Source organism: Lepisosteus platostomus, chromosome 23 (genome assembly GCF_059453375.1).
Source record: "Lepisosteus platostomus isolate fLepPlt1 chromosome 23, fLepPlt1.hap1, whole genome shotgun sequence".
Classification (NCBI taxonomy): Eukaryota; Metazoa; Chordata; class Actinopteri; order Semionotiformes; family Lepisosteidae; genus Lepisosteus; species Lepisosteus platostomus.
This window is the reverse complement of record NC_142633.1, coordinates 10738179-10758770: the sequence shown is the minus strand read 5'-3', so window position 1 is coordinate 10758770 and position 20592 is coordinate 10738179. Positions and strand designations below refer to the sequence as shown.

The 20592-nt window shown below is 38.2% G+C and overlaps 1 protein-coding gene across 5 annotated transcripts in view; it reads left to right on the top strand.

Moving 5' to 3' along the window:
- Nucleotides 1–20592, top strand: part of alpl (alkaline phosphatase, biomineralization associated) — a 27909-nt gene extending 7317 nt beyond the window's left edge. For 2 of the 5 annotated variants that reach the window (XM_088616785.1, XM_088616783.1), the window contains 11 exons: nucleotides 5384–5537; nucleotides 9113–9232; nucleotides 9897–10012; nucleotides 11412–11586; nucleotides 12534–12709; nucleotides 13256–13396; nucleotides 14390–14459; nucleotides 15368–15502; nucleotides 16740–16931; nucleotides 17801–17920; nucleotides 18429–20592. In XM_088616785.1, coding sequence (XP_088472911.1) covers nucleotides 5468–5537; nucleotides 9113–9232; nucleotides 9897–10012; nucleotides 11412–11586; nucleotides 12534–12709; nucleotides 13256–13396; nucleotides 14390–14459; nucleotides 15368–15502; nucleotides 16740–16931; nucleotides 17801–17920; nucleotides 18429–18697 — 1584 coding nt within the window. In that variant the 5' untranslated portion in view covers nucleotides 5384–5467 and the 3' untranslated portion in view covers nucleotides 18698–20592. Of the gene's footprint in view, nucleotides 1–3081; nucleotides 3355–4071; nucleotides 4163–5383; nucleotides 5538–9112; nucleotides 9233–9896; nucleotides 10013–11411; nucleotides 11587–12533; nucleotides 12710–13255; nucleotides 13397–14389; nucleotides 14460–15367; nucleotides 15503–16739; nucleotides 16932–17800; nucleotides 17921–18428 lie in introns of those variants that run through there. The other 3 variants (XM_088616787.1, XM_088616784.1, XM_088616786.1) reach the window with 3 other exon arrangements.

The following is a 20592-nucleotide window of genomic DNA, read 5'->3' as shown; positions in this document are numbered from 1 at the left end:
CAAGCAACGGGCACAAGGCAGGGTCCACCCTGGTTGAGAAGCCAGTTCTTCTCAGGACACACACAGGTGCAAAAACACACACACTCACATCAGGGCTCATTTTGCCAGAAACCAGTTAGCCAACCAGTATATCGAAAACCCATGCTTAGTGCACACACAAATGGTACTGTCAAGGGAATTCACTTTTTTGGAGAGTGACAATTTACATAAGAAGACTCTACACTGATAGCAGGCCTGCCTCCTTCTGGCTTGATCTTGTCAGCAGCTAATCAAAACTGAGCCTGGTCAGTTCCATCTAGCCAGATGGGAGCCCTACAGAGAAATCCAGGTTGTTGCTGGTGGTGGACCACAACCAAAAGGTTGTACTCTGCCCCCTAAACCAGAAAATCCAAAACAATGACCTAGCATGGTAATAGAGGAAATGGTGCTGTAGGAAATACCATCCTTCTGGTGGTCCTGAGTTCTTGATGGCAACATGGGATCTTTAGTTAAAGATCTCATGTGCCGTTGTTATGAGTAGGTTAACATACTGGCATAATTTTACTCTGGGCTTGCACAATCTGGCCTACCTAAAAACCTCCCCCTTAGTTCTGTAGATGATCAAATTTCTCACTTTTCCATTTGACCTGCTGTGTAGTAGGGTTGCTGGTGCTTGATGGTTACAGTGTGTCACACAGATGGGTGTTGCAGTTTGCTGCTTCATAAAGTTGATTGCTTCCTATATGCAAAGTGTTTTGGGTCCTTTGGGATGAAAAGTGCTACATTCCTGATGGATCTATTGTGCGTGTAACAAATCTTTATGATACAGTTGCTTGAATGGATTGAATAATTTTATAAACACCTGGTATTGTCCATGTAATATCCAATCCCCTAAAATCCTGTCTCTTTCCTCTTATAGCTAGGTTTCTGAGGTGTATTACCAGAGTCTTGTTTTTTGTTCTCCAAGTTTTCATTTTTACACAACAGCCCTCTACATATTGCTTGTAGAAATATTGCAGAAAAAGGACTTCATATCTTCAGTCAATCTTTAAGAAAAAAAAGCTTTAATTGGAATGGTTGCTGTAAAGGTAACATTATCCTGACACAAAACAATACTCCCGGTTGAATCAAGTTCACATTTGTGTTCCAGACTTATTCCTCTACCATTCTCATCTGTTATCAATATCCATTAGCTGTTGCAAAAGTTTGGGAAAATAAACATTTAGGTTGTAGTGCCTTTGATGTACTCAGTTTTGTTCCCAGTATTTTCATACAAACAAATGTGTGACAATGAGACCTCTTCTTTTGAAAAGGCTAACGCATGCACTGCAAAATGCTAATATTATTATAAAATGTACGGAATGTACAAAGACATTTTCAATCTTACAATAAAAAGTAAACACATCTGTATCGTCTGCTATGTTTCCTGTTCTTGATTGCTGTTGCTTTCAGACATCCTGTGACTTCTGTAACACCAAATTAGTCCCATAAATGGTCTTAAGTATATTCATCAGTTCAATTTGTGTGTAACTGTATCAGTTTCATTGCTAATTTAATAAAGATGCTTATTATTTTCAGAAAATAATCCAAATTAAAAACATCTTTCAACAGAATAGTAATCTGTTCCCAGTTTCAGTCTCCAAAGGGAATTCTCTTATCTTCCTCCTCTAAACTGAGCTTTTGGAGGACAGCAGAAATATTCCAATTTTTAGAATGGTTAAAGAAGAGACAAAGAGTTTACAGATATGAACTGTTTTTGTTTATATTGCTTAAGGTATAATACCAAACTATCAGTGAGGAAGGTAACACGTACTGTGAACCTGTGAATTAATAACCATTTGCGTTTCACATTTGGAAAACGTTTTTACCAAACACAGTCCCCTTGCAGACAATTTCCAAAGCAATGAATGTCTCAGTGTTTAAAAACAGAATTACACAAACTACCTAAAACTGACTGGCACTGAGACATACAGAAGTCACGTATTTACAAAGTAAAGTTTTTGTCACTTGCAGCAGTTTTATTCACAAAACCAGCTTTACTCTTTCAGACGCGTCCCAGTCTCGTTCATCACTTGGCTCAAACTGATATGCGGTTATCCTGCCTGAGCATAGTTATTCATTTTTTAGTTCTTCTTAGACATTTTAGGCAATCACATGCAAAAGTAGAAGCAAGTCCTCTCAAACAATGCTCTGTGATGTGACACATATGACAGCTCCCAGTTCATTCTTGTCACATTGGCAGCTCTTCGAGAGGAAGAGAAAAATGTTAGAGACACAACTAACATTTCTTTTGGGAAAAATCAGTCTATGACTGTAAGACCACCCATATTTTAGTATTGAGGTTATTAACTTCATACTGTACATTACAATGTGAGACAAGCATTGTAATGTATGAAGTTAATCATTTATTGGTTATCCCATATGGTCAAGAATGATGGTCTTCTATGAACACAAAGGTGAATTATCAGACCAATATGGGATCTGCCACATCTCTTCAGTGCTCTCACATTGCTAGATTATTCTTAAGTACTTTTACGGTTAAACTATACAATTGCCAAAATACAAGGAAAATACAATGGACATGATGGTGACTGATACAGCCAGCTAAGATCTGCACCTCCAACAAGATTTCATTCATTCCACCACAGTTTTTCACACAGTAAAGCTTTTCCTTAGGAATGCCTTGGCTGAAGAGTGCAAAGACAACATAATCGTGGGAAAATATTCCAGAGTTGCCCTTGGAAGGCTACCAGTCCTGCCAGTAGCAACATCATCAATCCTGGTATCATAACGCAACCAGCTCTACAGGTTCAAGCCCCTATTTGTGCAAAACACAAAAATGCAAAGCGTGCGAGACACTTTTATTGCCATTTTTTCACTCAACAAATGCATAAAAGGCAAGGGCTCCTTCACTGAGCTTCATCAGCTGTTCGGGTAAGGCGTTTACTTGTCTGCCAGCAGTTGTAGTTACTGGCATTAGTGCTAATCCCTCTCAAGCATGATCTCACTGCCCTTAGCCTTTACTCTGGGCCACTATGCTGACAGGTCTCAAGCAGGGCTGGGGGCTCATTGGTGGACAATAGCTGCGTCCACTTTCCCAGTGGCTGTGGAAAGAGCAGGCGTGCTCTCTGTCATTAAAATTCTCTCTGACATGCAACCAGGCACAACAGCATGTTGTCGCTGAAAGCTGAAGAACTGTGGGTGGTACTGACTTCCTTCTTCTCTGGCACGCTGTTCATGATCGTCCTAGCACTGCTGTGCTATTTCACCTGTCGTGTGGCACCCAAGGTGAAGCCACTGGGCACCCCTACGCACTTCTGAAAGAGTCTTCCCCGCGGGGTTTTGTATCATCTCTGCTCCAAACGGAGGATATAGGTCAGTCGTATCGGTCTGTAGCAGTTTGCACACAATGTTAGCAGTATAGAGGTTAAGCTAATTTGCAGAGCAATGTGCATCCAGTAACTTTATTTTCCGATACTGATGCTGTCTTCTTAGGACAGACTTTTTTTTTTGGAAAATGGGATTTCTTATTTCCAGGAGTAGTCTGTGCAAAGGTACAGATGACACATAACCTATTAAAAGCTTACACAGTAAACCGGAATCCGTGACATGTACAGAATTGTGGTGTCTGTTGACAAGAGATGACTTGTCGTGATGACAGACTTGTGTACTGTTAGATGGTGATCAAAGTGCAATCTAATGCAGCACAATGAATAATTGAACAGACACATTTTATTAACTCTTGCGCCTTCCATATCTTCCTGTATTTGGCTTTTTTAAGAAGATGTTCACACTGCTAAAGAATTCCCAGTAATTTTCTAAAATGCGTTAGAAGTTTGTTGGTCTCAATAGTGTCAATGTCCCCGCACATTAGATCCTACTTTTTGAAAATCGAGAGAGGAAGAAGAGCATCATTTAAAGGTGTGACGTGACCACCGTTTTAGTAGCTGCTGTATAGTTAAAAATATTAACATATACATCCCAAAGACATTCTTAATTTCTTTTTTATACTTCTACTGGTGCATGTTGAGTTATCCTCAACGTCAAATTCCATTTATTACATGTATCCAGCCAAGAACAAAATGAAGGAGCATTTTAGACACAGATATTATTTCACAGCCTGATGTGGACACAGCAGAAGGAAGATGGTTTCCAGTATACCCAGGAAAATGCCAGGAATACTGTAAGATGGCATTTTTTACATGTTCATGAATGAATAATGTTAGGTGAGGGCTAAAGATGGAGGTGTACAAACAGGGCTTGTTTGTTTAGATTTAAGCCTCTTTGCTGCATCTTTTAAATCTCTCTTCACTGTAGCACTAAATCCAATTAAAATGACCTTGACTGTAGCACATGTAAAATAACAGGCATAATCCCAGGCTGCTTATGTAGGGGTGTATGAGTTACTGAACCTATGCTATCAGAGTTTGTGATACTACAGTGTTTACAAAACATAGATAGTCAAAGCTTCACCAAGTGATTTTCAATAGGAGGCTATTTAAAAAACTCCACATCACGCATGCCTGTGTCATGTTGTACAGAATATTTCCATCTCTTCTCAACAACAGCTATCTGTTCTTAACAATATAAAACACACAAAATGATAGGCTTTACAAATATGTGGAAATGGTGACATCATGCCTTTTGTGGTGGATCATGTAATTTTCATGCATCCACCTGTATAACACAATCCAACCTTTATAGATTGCATCCCTATAATAATATGAGGTGTTATGTTTACACAACTGTAGGGTCATAACAATCACTTAAAGTACTTCATCCAGCTTTTAATATTGCAGATTTCTATCATTCTGTTTTTAAGGCTGATTAATCGGTAGCCTGGATACTATGCACAGTACAGATTCTACATGAACACAAGCCTTATTGTGTCCCAGAAAGGAAAATTAAATCAAAATACAATTGTAAATTTAATTTTAAACAATTTAAGTTCCCTACTCAATTATAAGTTGTTTATATTAAGTTGTCAATTGTTTTTTTACTCAGGGATGCTCAGGGGCAAGATAAACACATGAGAAGAAAGCCCACCCACAACTGTTTTCACAATCTTAAACAACTGCTTTCAAAATAAAGTTTCAAGTGCTAAATGCCACAGAATTCCAAATCCATTCACAGGTCATGTTTAGATTCAAAACAAAATGGGACATTCTTCACCACCTAAATATTTGCTTTAGTTCCAAGAAACACAACATCATATGAAGGCAACATAATATTTTACCAATACAAATAAATATAAACAATGTACAAACTTTCTCAAAAAATGTAGGATACTGGATTTGTAGTTGTCCATTAGATGAGCTTGTGGTGAATTTCCCACGGTACATATACATCATGGCTATGAGCCAAGATGCCTACTGTGTTTAATTCAAACTGTTTTTTTTTTCAGGAACTGGAATGAATTGAATTTGCAGTTCTTTTCATAAGACGAGCAGTTTCATATGTTGTGGGCACTGACAAAACTGAGGACAGAATGAAGCTGACGTCAGTCTTCCTCTGCACCAGTCTCGTGTGGGTCTGCTCAGGGAAGCCAGAGTTTCCTGGTGAGTTTTTTTTTTTAAATCTAGTTTACATAAATAGTCGCTCAGCTATCAGATAATACATTTAAAAGCTAATAAAAAAACAGCTCCATTAATGATTGGTGTCTTTGCAAGAACACTTTACGTTTATAAAATACAATTCTACCATTAACAGGAAAGCTACTCAAATACATAATTTCCATAGGACATATTCTGACACTTAACTGAAAATTAAAATTAACATTAAAAAATAAATAGCTTTTCACAAAAATGGTTCACATTTCTTTTTGGACTACGAGACTATGAGAAACCATTGCAAAAGAATATCGCCATAAACATTTTGTAATTCAGATACTTCATTGTAGAAACACTGAGTGTGTTACAATTGACACTATTAACTTGGCTAAGACAAAACTTTGTTTGATGGACAAACCGAATGTCACATGGATGAGACCAACACATAAAAACTCATGAGCTGTCATGAGCTTCTCGTTAGACCTTTCTTAGTTACTGAAATTCAAGTCCTGTACATACCAGATCACTGCATTCGTAAGAGGAAACCAATTGGTTTCAAAGTCTCAACCTGGCATTTCATTTATCTATTAATTTCTAATTGTCTCTGAACATTGATCGGAGGATTTTTAAAGAATTCTGAAAATAGGAGTCTTCTACTTGAGGTAGAAGTTTCTTCTACGGATGTCAACTGTAACAGGGACACCAGGTTAGAAGAGATAATCGGGAGATGTGCATAAATTGCTAGCCCATCCTGAAAGGCATGACGGTTGTAAAAACCTCAGACACATGTACATGGGTATTTGCATGTGAACCAAGAAAAACAGGGAATTTCATGTACATGTGTAACTCTTAAGGGTAATTCATTTAGGACAGAGAATCGGAAACACTAGATTCCAACCTTTAAGAAATGGCTGGATGAAATTTTAGATGCACTTAGGTACAAAACTACCAAAACGCAAAATTGGGCAAGATGGGCCCAATTGCCTCGTCTCGTTTGCACACTAATCACAGATTCTTATGTATAATACAGTAGCTTTGCCTCTTCCAGGAATCCATCACTGCTACCCAGGAGTACCTCTGGCTTCAGAGCCACAAGCATGAGTCTCGCTAGGGATTTCCACTGCACAAGTAGCTCAAGTCCACCAGAGCATTTGAGAGTCTCCCTGAGAATTGTATCACCCCCTGCCCCCCACAAATGAATAAAAACTTCCAGGAGGAATGAGGATAAGTCTAATACCTCTTTCAAGCCTCAATATGTTATACGAAGGCACTAAAACTACTTGCCTAGAGTTTGCAAAACAGCATACATGTTGATTGGTTGGTGGAAACAAGTTGAGGTTGGGTTTTCAGTCACCCATCTCTTAAGAGACGTTATTAGCAGTTTAACTGTAATTAACGTCTCGCCTCCAAAACCAATGCTATGTGACAACATTCTGTTTTATGGATAGAGGAGTTACGAATGGGTGCAGAGCAAACACACACTTGTCTGTGTCAAGTCAGATTCCTAGTTGTACAACACCGCATAAGAACATAAATAGCAAAAGGCATCTGAACTCTGTACCTGGTGTATATATATATATACACATTTAAACTTTTAAAATTTACAGATTTTTCCGTTTATGTGTAGCAAATACAGCAGCAATAATAGAAAACAAATAACCACAATATTATTAAACCAAAAATATTTCTAGCACCCACCATTTAAAAGGCTTTATCTGCTCTGTTTGTCTAGACAGGAGTGGAATATGAATAGTCCTTGACCCATGAAATCACAATTTATGTAACAGAACAAAGAACGTGCACATTTAAAGTCATGTATTATTACTATGATAACATGGTGTTTTGTCATAATATCTTATCCCATGTAGTGATTGTGCTACTTTGGTTTGTACAGTATCTATGAGCAGAGAGAATTGGCTATTCCAAACATGTTGGGTATAATAAAAAAGCCACAAATATCTTGTTACAGTGGTAATTATATCCATGACTAAAGTGGGAGCATGAAAAGGAATATGGATCCAAAGATATATCCTAAACAAGAGTTATATTAAGTCAAAATAGGAATGAAGTTGTTTTTGCCAGTAAGGTGAGCAGGCATCGTTTGTTTACTGTTACATAGTACAGACTTTTACAGTACCTACTTTCAGTGCTGGATTTACCCTGATGAACATTCTTCTATGATATTTTGAGCAAAGCTTTTCCTTTCTATAAATTTACAAACCCACTATGATTTTAAATCCTGAAGCAATTTGCAAATACTGTACTAATACTGTTCTAGTATAACTAGAAAATATCATTTTAGCTTGGATTTGTTTTGCTAAGCTGATAAGCACAAAAAGCCTAAGTAATATCTACAAAACATAGAAATATATTTGTGTGTAGTTACTCTTAAGCTCTTGCTTTAGTACAACTGGCCATACAGTAATTACATGTACTGTATATGTGATCATCAGGGTTTATTTTTGACTTTACACTCAGAATGATGAACTCCTGTCACCTTTTTAAATGCATCACTAGCTATAATGTTACACAAATATTTGCAGTGCCTCATTCATGATAATACAATTGACCAGGATACTTTAAAAAATCATACACATTAGCAATGCCCTTGGATTGGAACTATTAAACCTCTCTGAAAACCATTTTCCATGTTCTGTGTGAACACTATTTTTAAAACAGGTTGTAAGAGTTTTGCTTGTTTCGAGCTGGGGATAATACTGTATATACAGTATTGTTGTAATTTTTTCTTAACAAAAAAATACAAGTTATCACAGACTATATGAAATTAGAAAGAAAGGAAACCGGTGTTGGAGCTTAGAGCACACGTTTGTAATCTGATGTATTATTAATACGTCAATACTGCTCTTCCTTCAGTTATAGCACAATATAATAGCATTCATTGCATTCATTTTTCATTTCTTTCTACCTCATTGTTGTACAGCCTCTTTATTTGCACATCATGATTATAAAAGCTCCTTTGTACAAGAAAGGTTAGTGGTTATCTCATTGTGATGCAGACTTTAAGGTTGTTGACATTTGAAATGAAAGTAACCACTTTTCTAATCAAGTTCGTATTCTTTCTGAAATTCTAAGAGCCACGATCCTTGCCAAACACTGCTGTTTACAACATCGCCAAAAAAATGACAAAATACAGAAGATCCACATTCTGTTTCTTGTCAACGTGTAAGACTGCACTTATGTCATTGACAGTAAAGTGGTTTCCCAGATACAGTTGCTTGCATCTTACTAACAGTGACGTATGAATTACATTGGTTGGTTTGTTTTCTAAAATAAAGTATGGGCCCATACTATTCTGAATGATGATACTATCACTTTGCTCACAGTTGAGACTCATGGGGCTACACATGGTTCAGGCAGCAAAATGTGCTCACCTGGAAGATGGTTTGAGCCCTAGATGCCACTGGCTGAGTCCTGGGATGTGCTGTTAGCTGGCTGCGGCCAGGGTAACCCCAAATGGTGTTGAGCTGGGATTGGGTGGCATAGAGGCAGCCAGACATTAGTGAGGAAAATGCTATTTGTGTTTCTGCATACTTACATTTTCGTATCACTTGTGTGTGATTTAGAAGAAGAGAAAAATCCCAGGTTTTGGAATGATATGGCTCAGAAGACACTACAGAAAGCTCTGTCTCTGCAAGAACACAACAAGAACATTGCCAAAAACATCATTCTTTTCCTTGGAGACGGTAAGCAAAAATAAACAGCTGTTTTCAATCCAGTACAGACAGTCCCCAACTTACATTAAATGTGACTTATGGAACGCTGTTTTGGACCAGAACTCATATTAGTCAGATTTCACTATTTCATCTAACAAGTTATGCTGACTAGCAAATAGGAACACATTTTGTAATTTAATAAATACACTGTATTCTGCTTTAAAATTAGAAAAGAAAATGGATGAAATAGACTGTGTAGAATTACTGTAAAATAAACACTCTTAAATTAAATAAAACCTAAGTGGTAACAGATCTATGTAATAACCCTGTAACGAAATGAAACTGGAACAGAAAACAGATTTGACTCCAACAGGCTTAGTTCACATTTAATCCACCCATTTATAAAAAGAGCCATATGCACCTGTCCTATGCACTTTTGTAGTGACTTCAGTATAAACATTTGCAGTGCTAAAACATCCTCTTACACAGGACATGAGAGGATGTAATTTAAAAGAGGTAATTTAAACAGCATGGTTAACATGAACATTAAATAAATGGCATACGTTATTCAGTAACTAATTGAAATTAGCTTTGTATGTGTAATCATGTGTGAATGCTGTGGAAATATGGCAGGCTATGTGCTATGCTTTTCCCTAGTCATTGCTCCTCACAGACCCCTGTGGCTTGTTACCAGGTATGGGCATTCCTACGGTAACAGCAGCCAGAATTCTGAAGGGCCAGATGAATGGGCACAGTGGGGAAGAGACTGAACTGGAAATGGACAAGTTTCCCTATGTGGCTCTTTCCAAGGTACATTTATCTCTGGTTTTCTCTTAATCTTACACCCTCTCTCACTCCTTCAAGGTTTCCTCCTTTCTTGGTTCAGCCCTCCCCGTTCCTTTCTCTCTGTAACTATAAGAGATGATTAGCTGCAAGGATAAAAAAAGAATAAAAACACTCATTTGTTATATTACATACTCAGCTGATTTGGAATAGGAGGCTGCTTTAAGACTCGGCTGTGCTGCAAAGCCTTCTTGACTCTGCTCTTTAGCAAATTAAATACATAGACTAGCTCCTCCGATCTAGTCCGATCGCACCCACCTGTTGAGCCATTGGCCATTTAACACACTGCAAGGACCCTGGTGCCTGAAAGGAAAGTTTGCATCAATCGAAAAAGTGAATGCCTGCAGGTGCCTAGCTATTCACAAGAGTTGCCATGATGCTAAGTGCCTGCCTTTGTGTGTTGAGCCATGTGTGATTCCAAGAGCTACGGTATATTCTAAAACATTTTCTACCACCACTTCAGTCTTAACAACATGGACTTTGCCTTGGGGGACTGTTCTTCATCTCTTTAATATTTAACAAACATTATACAAAATTGCTCATACATGAACAAATTGCTTTACCATGCAAAGACAATACCTGCTGTCTTTGAAATGAATTCTATCAATGGGTGGAGCATGTGATTGCATTAAGCTACAACACAATATGCAACAAAGTATTATGGTGCGATTCCCAAATGGAAAAATATCCTGTTTTGTTTTACTGCTAAATACAGACTTACTGTACATTGTGCAAACTGATTCAAGCCCGAAACTAGCAGTTGGGTTTATGTATTATTGTTATGCATATTAATTGTTGAGAACAGCAAGCAATGTGACAAAGAAAAAAAAGCTTGATTCACTATACATAGTAAAAAAACAACACTTCTAAAATCGGAGCTCCAATGGTTGAAGAAGGAAGATGGAAGGAAGGAAGAAGGAAGCAGTTAATTTATAACCATGACAGTGTAATGTAAAAGTATTTACCCCTTCTTAATAACCCTTTGTCGACATTATTTTTCTACTGTTTTTTGATCCTTCAATATGAATCATTTTGAATTTGACAGTTTACACCAGTGCATTCTTTGAAAGACCAAGGACATAAAAAGAAAAACAGCAGAAACCAAATAAGACGCTCAAGCATAAGAAACTCACTCTAAAAGGCACATGACTGGGAAAAGCACAGACCCACCTACTAGGTTTCGAATAGATCTGAACCTGCATTCAATCTAGGAGTAGAGTACTAAAGATGAGCTATGTCCATAAATGCTAGAGATGCATTTTTAAAAACTGAGGGTTAGCAGTCAGCCAGCCCTTTCAGTTTCATTAGTTACACCTGTCTGGCAAAGCTCTGCTTCAGCCCCTGCTTTCATTGCATTTCTTTGTAGACTTACAACACAAACGCACAGGTGCCCGACAGCGCGGGAACGGCCACGGCCTACTTGTGTGGGGTGAAGGCGAACGAGGGGACAGTGGGGGTGAACGCGGCAGCGGTGCGTTCCCAGTGCAACACGACCCAGGGGAACGAGGTTTCCTCCATCCTGAAGTGGGCCAAAGACGCAGGTATGGCTGAGATCCAGCGTTTTAGTTCGGCGCCGTCACTGACATTATCTGGATTTCTGAAACACACCATTTATTGCTTTTGAACTTATGTTTGTCCAAGAACATATACTTTGGCACATACTGTATGTCTCAAATGCCTTCAGATTGGCTTAATAGTGTTAGAGCCAAGTAAGTGTTGAGAATTTAGTTAAATAACCGAACCCCTCTATGTTAACACTGCTCCATGACCAGTCTGTTGTTAGGGGGCTCTGTTACAGTATATACATGTAATCCTGTCTTTTTTTTTACATTACATTTTTTTTTTCTGTACTCAGAAGGTTATTTGGCTTTTATGGGTGTTTTTCTGTGCTGTGTACACAGCAGGTTTGAATTTGTATGTGTGGAATCTGACCTCATTGACTTTCAGAAGATCACGCTTTGAGATGTGTTGTATCACGGCCGATGGTCACCTCTGTTAAAGTGAAACACCTGCCTAAGTCAACAAGCAGATGGATCTGCTGTTAAAAATACAGAAGAAACAAAGCTGTAACTCCCCTGTTTAGTGCAGTACAAGAAGAACATTTTTTCTTTTGTGAAGAGTTTTGCTCAGTCTCTCATGTTTTTCATCCTGTGGGATGTTTTTCAGCTTAGGTGCTGCTGTGTCTGACCCGTTCGTACAGTTCTCATTCATTTTATATCCCACAAGCATTACTACACTGGGTGAATGGTTACTTTTTTTAAAAGCCATTTTACAAAGTCACTATGACAACAACTAACAAATTCACATTATTTTTCCTTGCACTTCTACAGTGAACATATAGGCTCATTTGAATGCAAAAAATAAGACTTACATTTTGCTTCTTTTATTTAATGAAAACCCAAGCATTTTAGTAGTAAATGGAGTCTGATTAATCAAAACGAACAGCCATCTTTTCAGTCATTTACTCATCTCTGGTTTTATTTCTAAGGTAAGTCAGTGGGCATTGTCACGACGACAAGGATAAACCATGCCACTCCTAGCGCCGCCTATGCACACTGTGTGGATCGGGATTGGTACTCTGATGGAGAGATGCCCCAAGACGCCATTGAAGGTGGCTGCAAAGACATCGCCAGGCAGCTGTTCGAGAACATTCCATACATTGACGTAAGTTGTCCTAAAACCATGCTTGAAACCTTTAAAACACTGCCCCCCTAACTATAAAAATCACCCCTTTTCGCCTTGAATTTTAGTATGCATTTATCTAAGATATAGTCCATGTTTCACATATCTGGCCATGCCAGTGTGTTGAAAATACACCTGACCTTGAGTGGAAATGCTTCAGAAGAATTACAGATTATGTTTAAAATACCCCAAAAGCAAAACGTTTATGTAAACCATATTAGATTGATGTAGAATGATTTTAAAATTCTAATCTTTATACACTGATGAATATTGGAATATATGTTTATATGAGATTGACCGGAGCAAAATAACTGTTTGTATTAAAGACTCAAACGCAAGCCTTGGATCACAGATCAAGGAGTGATGTATTCTTAAACCGTGGAGTCTATTCTTAACACCTGATTATGAAATACCGAGATTCACTATGAAGAGCCAAATGAAATCGCGGGGCATTGTTTATTTATTAATGTTATGTTCACGTATGGTAAGATGCATGAGTTCATCTAGCTCTCTGGGATGGGCTTACAGGTGATCATGGGAGGAGGGAGGAAGTATATGTACCCCAAAAACACCTCCGATGTGGAGTACCCCAACGAGCGCAAACACAGTGGCACTCGCAGGGATGGCAGAAGCCTCATAGAGGAGTGGAAAAACAGAACCAGCAGCATGGTAAGGAAGCCTCAGCTATTCTAACATCCCTTTCAGGTCAAAAGGCCCCAGGAAGTAGCCCCGTCTGAATGAAATGAAACAGGATGAAGGTGCTGCCATTAATCTAAACTGCAAGGATGCACTTACAATCATGGGTGGAAATGTACACTGACTTTTACAAGGCCACATAATCCTCTTTGTAACAGGATATCTTTACTACTCCGATGAAATAACATAATCTCAATAAAAGCTAGTCTACAATGGAGAGGTTAGGAAACAGGATGGCATGTCTTTTAGATGACTGAGGTTATTGAAGTGGTCTTTAAAGCTTTTCATACAGGACATCAAGTCAGTGACACTCACACTAACCTCCTTTTGTAAAGCACTTCTCAAAGTAAATTGCCAGCAGAGGTGTCTGAGAGAGCTAATAGAGTTCTGTTACTGTCCTGGAATTACCCACAACGTTCTGAAAATCAGTGGTTTTAAAAATACATCGTTAAAATTGTCAATGTGAGAGTAAACAATCTATTAAGAAAATGTATCCAGAAGAACTTTAACAGCTTTGCTTTAAGAAATATTTACCCATCGCCTAGGGACTGTTTCAGGCTCTGAAAAGATCATTTTCACAGATCTTACAAATCTGTAAATCTTTGGTGAAGCATCGTAACTGTAGTATACCCCATATCTGGTATACCAGTGTTAGTAGTTTCTTTTGTGTGTGACTTTGAAAAGTCTTTTCAGAAACATTTTTGCTGATCTAGCATGTAAGCATGCTATTATAATCTATCATTATAAATGCAGCAGAGAAGAAATAAAAAATGTAGAAGAGTGGAAATCAAACATTTCCATATCATGGAAACATTTTAGGCAACCCAAAACAGATTCTAGTAATCTGAGGATACATTATAAGTGAATGCATAAAATGAAGAGTGTACACCACAAAGAGGCAGAATAGGATTTCCAGTACAGCCAATACAGCCATGAAACTGACTGTGGTTTATTTATTTATTCCAGAATGGCCACTATGTGTGGAACAGACGTCAGCTGTTATCTCTGGATCCAAACAGAGTAAACTATTTACTGGGTATGTTCAAACCTGATAGAACGTTTAAAAAAATGTTAACATGCTCTTTAAATGTAAAAAGTCTCTTTATCTCCTTAGAATTCATTCCTGCGTAAACCAAAATGACTTAAGGGTATACTCTGAATGCAGCCGAGTGCATGCTCCTGTGATGCTCCTGTGTTTCCATCTGCATTAGAAGCACTGGTTAGGAACTAAGAGATCGCCTTTTGCAATGCAGTGCATAATCTAGGGTATTGCACTACGTAGACTCGAGGGCACCATTACAAGTGTCTGTCCACAAACATCGTGATTAATTAAGGTGATCCAATCCCTTGGAGTTGCTAGAACATGCAATGAATGGGAAAGAATAAAAAATGAATAAAAATGGAAGGTTCATAAAATAGATACAGTGAGCTATCTTGAGCATTAATGTGCTGGTCTGTGTTGTTTTTATATGGGATTTGCAAACACACAAAGCCATAGAATGTCAGTTGTGTCCACAGGGTGCTTTTTATATCAGAAATGTAGCAGTTCCAAAGGCCCACTAATAATCAAAGAAATACAATGGAAAAGTAATCATTACACGACGGCGAACCAGAATTTTCTAGATATTTGGCTTTGTTCTGTTTTGGTTATCCCTATAGAGTTAAGGTACATAAACAAAAATATTTCAAGCCATAATAAAGAACTGTTCTACTTTCCGTTTCATATTTTTTTAGATAGATAAATAGCAAGACACCTCTAAGAATGGACTAAGATGCTGAAAGAGCATATTAACTATGCATTGTGCATGAGAAGAAACTATCACTGAAGAAAGAATAGAATATTTTCAGTAAAAAAAAAAAACTTTTAGGGCAAAATTATTTGAGCACCAGTTTTTCTTGACTGTAACAACCAAGGGACTCTAACCCCTCACATGTGTCCAACAGGTCTCTTTGAGCCTGGAGATATGCCATATGAGCTGGAGCGTAACAAAGACACAGACCCCTCCTTGACCGAGATGGTGGAAATAGCCATCAAAATCCTGAGACGAAACCCCAGGGGCTTCTACTTGCTGGTGGAAGGTAGGTTATCAATGGTAAATATGAAGAAACCACACGAGCAATCTGCCAGAAAAAAAAAACAGATTTGGATTTTTTAAAGTCTTTCTTTTAATTTTTCTGCTGACATAATCCCTAGGCCATGGTATTTACCAATCAAATAACATAACTGCCAATGAAAGGCAATTTTGTTTTCCACGTTTGAGATGAAAAACACCTGTATTGTTCAGCTTGCTGTCCTGTTAATGCAGTTGGATGTATTGGTTTGTAACAGTCAAGCATAATTCAAGAGCATACTGTATCTCAAAATGTGAAATAAATTGACACCATCAATACTACTGTGTATATACTTATATGTTTAGTTAAAGAAAAGAAAATATTTTTTTCAAAATCTGACTGCATTTTAAAAATACTAATATGTGATGTTATTATTAAATAATTTAATATATATTCCAGAGGATAAAAAAAATATATAATTTTTGAGGAGGGGTATCATTTGCTATATTGATACTGATTAAAAATAAATAACTAAACTGAAGATCTGCAGAAGGTTTAATACTTGAACTTGTTTCTTCCTGATGATGCAGCAGAAGAAGTGATGAATGAAACGGGGACACTATACTGTAAACAGGCACCGTCCTTCAGATGAGACGTAAACCCGAGGTCCTGACTCTCTGTGGTCATTAAAAATCTCAGGGTGTTTCCTGAAAAGAGTAGGGGTGTAACCCTGGCGTCCTGGCCAAATTTCCCATTGGCCCTTACCAATACTGTATAATTCTGTATACAGTATGTAATTAAAAAAACAATAATTATATTAAACAGGGGATTGTCAGGATATTAGTTTGATTCATTATTATAAATATTTAATACAGTACTGATTAGATTGACAACCACATGCAGCTGTGGTACTTTAAGAATTAACTGTGCCTCCTGGCAGTTTTACAGAATGGTGCAGTCCGGCATCAGATCAAAAAATAAAAATGCCAGGATGCAGTACTTGGTACACTGACTGACACCTTGTGCATTCTGTACGTAACTTCCTTGGGCTATGTCATTCTGAGAAGATTTAAAAAATACATTGTCCCTTCATAAGTGCCTCTTACGTGTTAACTTTTTATGCATGTTACAGCATCTACAATCTATATTTTTCATGAAGAATTTTTAAACTGAAGACAAAGTTCATCCGCTTATAGGTTTTCAAGAGATCTCGAGTTCCTCTGTGACAGACTCTGTGAGTAAATGCCTCTTTGTGTCCTGCCAGGGGGTCGGATTGACCACGGCCATCACGAGGGGAAAGCTAAGCAGGCCCTGCATGAGGCAGTGGAGATGGACAAGGCCATTGGCAGGGCAGGGCTCCTGACCAGTGAAGAAGACACCCAGACCGTCGTGACAGCAGACCACTCCCATGTCTTCACCTTTGGGGGCTACACACACAGAGGGAACCCCATTTTCGGTACTTTGCCCACAATAATAGAAGTAAACACACACAAATCAAAAGGCCAACCATCAAAATAAACTCCACACATGCACATAAATTCAAAACCCGATATGAAGGTGCCTTGGAGATCTATACAAGCAGAATGGAGATGGCTCATAAATAAGCAATAATTAATCAACACACCTTATAATGTAGAGCACACCCCTCCAGACAGCAAAGGTGACTTTGCTATGGTGACAGTGAGGAGAACTACATTGACAAGCTTTTCAGCATTTTGAAACTGCTGCACTGGCTTTGCCCCAAATGCATTTAGTGGAGCAGCAGTCAATGGGAAGATACATACATCATTTTGTACCATTTTTATCTTTTTGTTTTAACACGCCACACATTTTCTGTGCTTTCTAAACAAGGACTTCTGTGTCTCTTATGAAGCAGTTTAACTTTAGATAAATGTATTGGAGATAACATGTAATACAAACTGAAGCCAGAGCATGTGAAACCTCATGCAACTTAATATTTACTGACATAAGTGTCTGAAGCTAATATGCATAAATGAGGTGGCTGGATGGCTCTGTGGATCAAGTAAAAAGAAAAAAATAGAAACAGACAGACCAGGAGTCAACCATGAATCTGAATACAACAGTCTAGTGATAGGTGGTGTTTAGCTTTAACATGATTGATGCATGTACTGTAGACAAGTCAAGCATTCATCACCTATCATGTTATTATCCTGAACAGTCTTTATAAAGTCGCCAAGACATGATTCATAGATGTCTGAGCTACAGATCTTCCTTCGAGAATTGCAGTGGATGTGTGAAATGTGGCGTGTACTTGAAATAGGAAATTTGTTTACCATCTGAAGGCTTTTTCTTTACTTTCTGCAGGATTGGCACCTATGATGAGCGATATTGACCAAAAGCCATTTACATCCATCCTGTATGGGAACGGGCCAGGGTACAAGCTGGTGAATGGAGGAAGGGAGAATGTCTCCACTACCGACTACAGTATGTGATGTAATAATACTCCCCACAGTATATGCAAGACAGTCACTGGTTTGAGACAGGTTTTCTGACTGGTATTCATTACAATGGCACAGTGTAACTGCCTAAGCAGCGCTGGGGTTGGGTGGGATTGCACTAGAATCCTCGGCTTGCCCTGAAATAGCAACACCCGTAAGGCTACTGTGCTATCAGCAGGAGCTGTTTTACTCCTCCATTCGACATGAACTCTTCTGAAGGGCTCGCATTTTGACAAGGTGAAGATGGCTTGACAGTGCATGTTTCAGAAGTCACACAAGCAGCCTTCTCTTCTCATTTTTTCCTTGGCTGTAAATAACTGCCAAATCTAAAAGGAAATCTCTAGAATATAGATGGTAAGAGCATTCATTTTCTAGATTAAAATATACTGATGCCTTTTTTGAAAATATGATGGAAAAGCAGGGGATTGCAAGTTCAAAATGAATCTGGAAAGCATGTAGACGTCACCCGATCCCTGTCTCCCTTGTGTCCACAGATCACAATGACTATCTGGCCCAGTCAGCTGTGCCCCTGCGAATGGAGACTCACGGTGGTGAAGATGTGGCCATTTTTTCAAAGGGACCCATGGCACACTTGCTGCATGGTGTCAAGGAGCAGAACTACATCCCCCATGTCATGGCATATGCAGCCTGTATTGGCAAAAATAAGCAGCACTGTATATCAGGATCTTCTGGAGCTCCCTCTGTTGCTTTCACAGTTTTCAGCCTGACCGCCCTCCTCACATTGAGCGTGGTGCTGTGCTGACACTTTTGTTAAAACGATATCACAAGGAGGGACTGCTTTTTTTTTGACCGAGATAATCTGTCATTGATTGGTAGAAAAAGCAGCAACTTTCAACAGACTTGGCTTCAAACTCAACCCACCCAGTTATACTGTACCTCTTTTTATTCTTGACAGTTCACATCAGCTGATATAGATGTCAGGGCAGGCGTGTAGCAGAATGGCAAGCACTGAATGTACAGTAACAGCTCAAGAACGTTACAGTAGTGAGGAGTTTGGTAGCATTATGCCACTATGAGTGGTGTAATCTATAGAATTCCAAGCATGAAAGACAGCATGCTCTATCAGGTCCTTGGGTATTCTAGCATTAGAATTATTCAAGTTTGTTAATGTACTGTAGCTGATTAGACAATACATACATGGAAGAAGAGTAATGTGCCCACTTGTTTTTTGGAATTCCATTTACAAGCAAACCTATCGTTTTATATGTCAATTACTGGAGCAACATAGCAAAAGTAAACGGCATCATAAAGGAAAAAAAATAGGGATATAGCCAATAACTATATGTTGGCGTGTGACTGAAAACAGCAAGACATTTCGAGGAACAGAGGGGAATAAAACACTGCCAAAAGATAAAACATAAAAAGATAACAGCTCTTCAGCTACTAGTGATGTTTCAGCGCCCCTGTGGTTTGCACATGTCTCTGAGCTTGTGGTGCTCGTACCTGGGCTATCTGGAACATGGGTATAATCTAGGACACCTTGCAGAAGACCCTAAATAGAAACAAGTCAGGAAAAGGGAACGTTTGCAGTTCTGCCATTTCTGAAAAACGAGTCGAAGACTTAAAAACACCCAATTCTGTAGCCATGACATCATATGTAAATATATTTCATTTGTGATACTATTAAGTGACTGTTAAACAATTCTGGGAAATCAGGTAATAGACCAAAAATGTGTACTGTAAGTGCTTACTCACAATAAGAAATGAAAAGACAAACTTTAAAATTATTTTTCAATGTTTGATATTGAAATGTATAATCTTCCTTAGAAATTCCAGCATTTTACTTTTAAGTTTAAATGCAAACTGTCATTCTAATGAATATGGTGCCATTTACAAAGGTGTGAACACTGTAAATTGGATTTACAGGTATAAATCTTGACCATAGTGTCATTATTCTGAACTCTTTCCTTTAGCCTTACTAAAATGTAGATTTATTTGGTTTCTGATTATAATCTACCTCTCTACTCCTGAGCTGTACCCTGAGTTAAACATGTTAATTGCCAGCAGTTATTGACAACATTGTGAAATGGACATTGACACAGCACCGCACACCCTCATTCAAGACAATGACTTCACATGAGTAAAAATAAACCTTTTAGGTCCGACTAAAGTGATGTAAGCAGTTTATGGTCCTATTCTTTTAATCTGCTGTGCAGTTAGGTGCATTGTCTCATCAAGAATGTTAGTAAGGAGCACAAACATACTAAAACCTTAAACCTACTGTGTTTGGTTTTTGCAACCTTGGAGGTTTTTATTACCTCCAAGCACAATTTTTCCGTCTGATCTCTGATCAAGTAGTGGTGTAAAGATGATGCTTTCACAAGCCCTTCATTTCTTGAAAAAAAGCCCTATGAGCCCCCTGAGAAATACAATCAACTGCTAAATCAGTATGACATAAATCAACACTGACCAGCTTTTTCTAATGAGAAGACTTCAAAGCAACTGTCTATTACGGGTCATGTAAAAGTAAGCTCATTTTTCAGTATAAAGAGATGGATACGCAGGCCACAACTGTGTCAATGTCTGTATCTTCTGGTACATTAGGATTGAGCTTTTATCTTACATGTAATCTTCTAAACTAAATAATCTCCAACTTCACCTGCTTGATTTATTTAAAAAAAATAACTCTTTAGATTA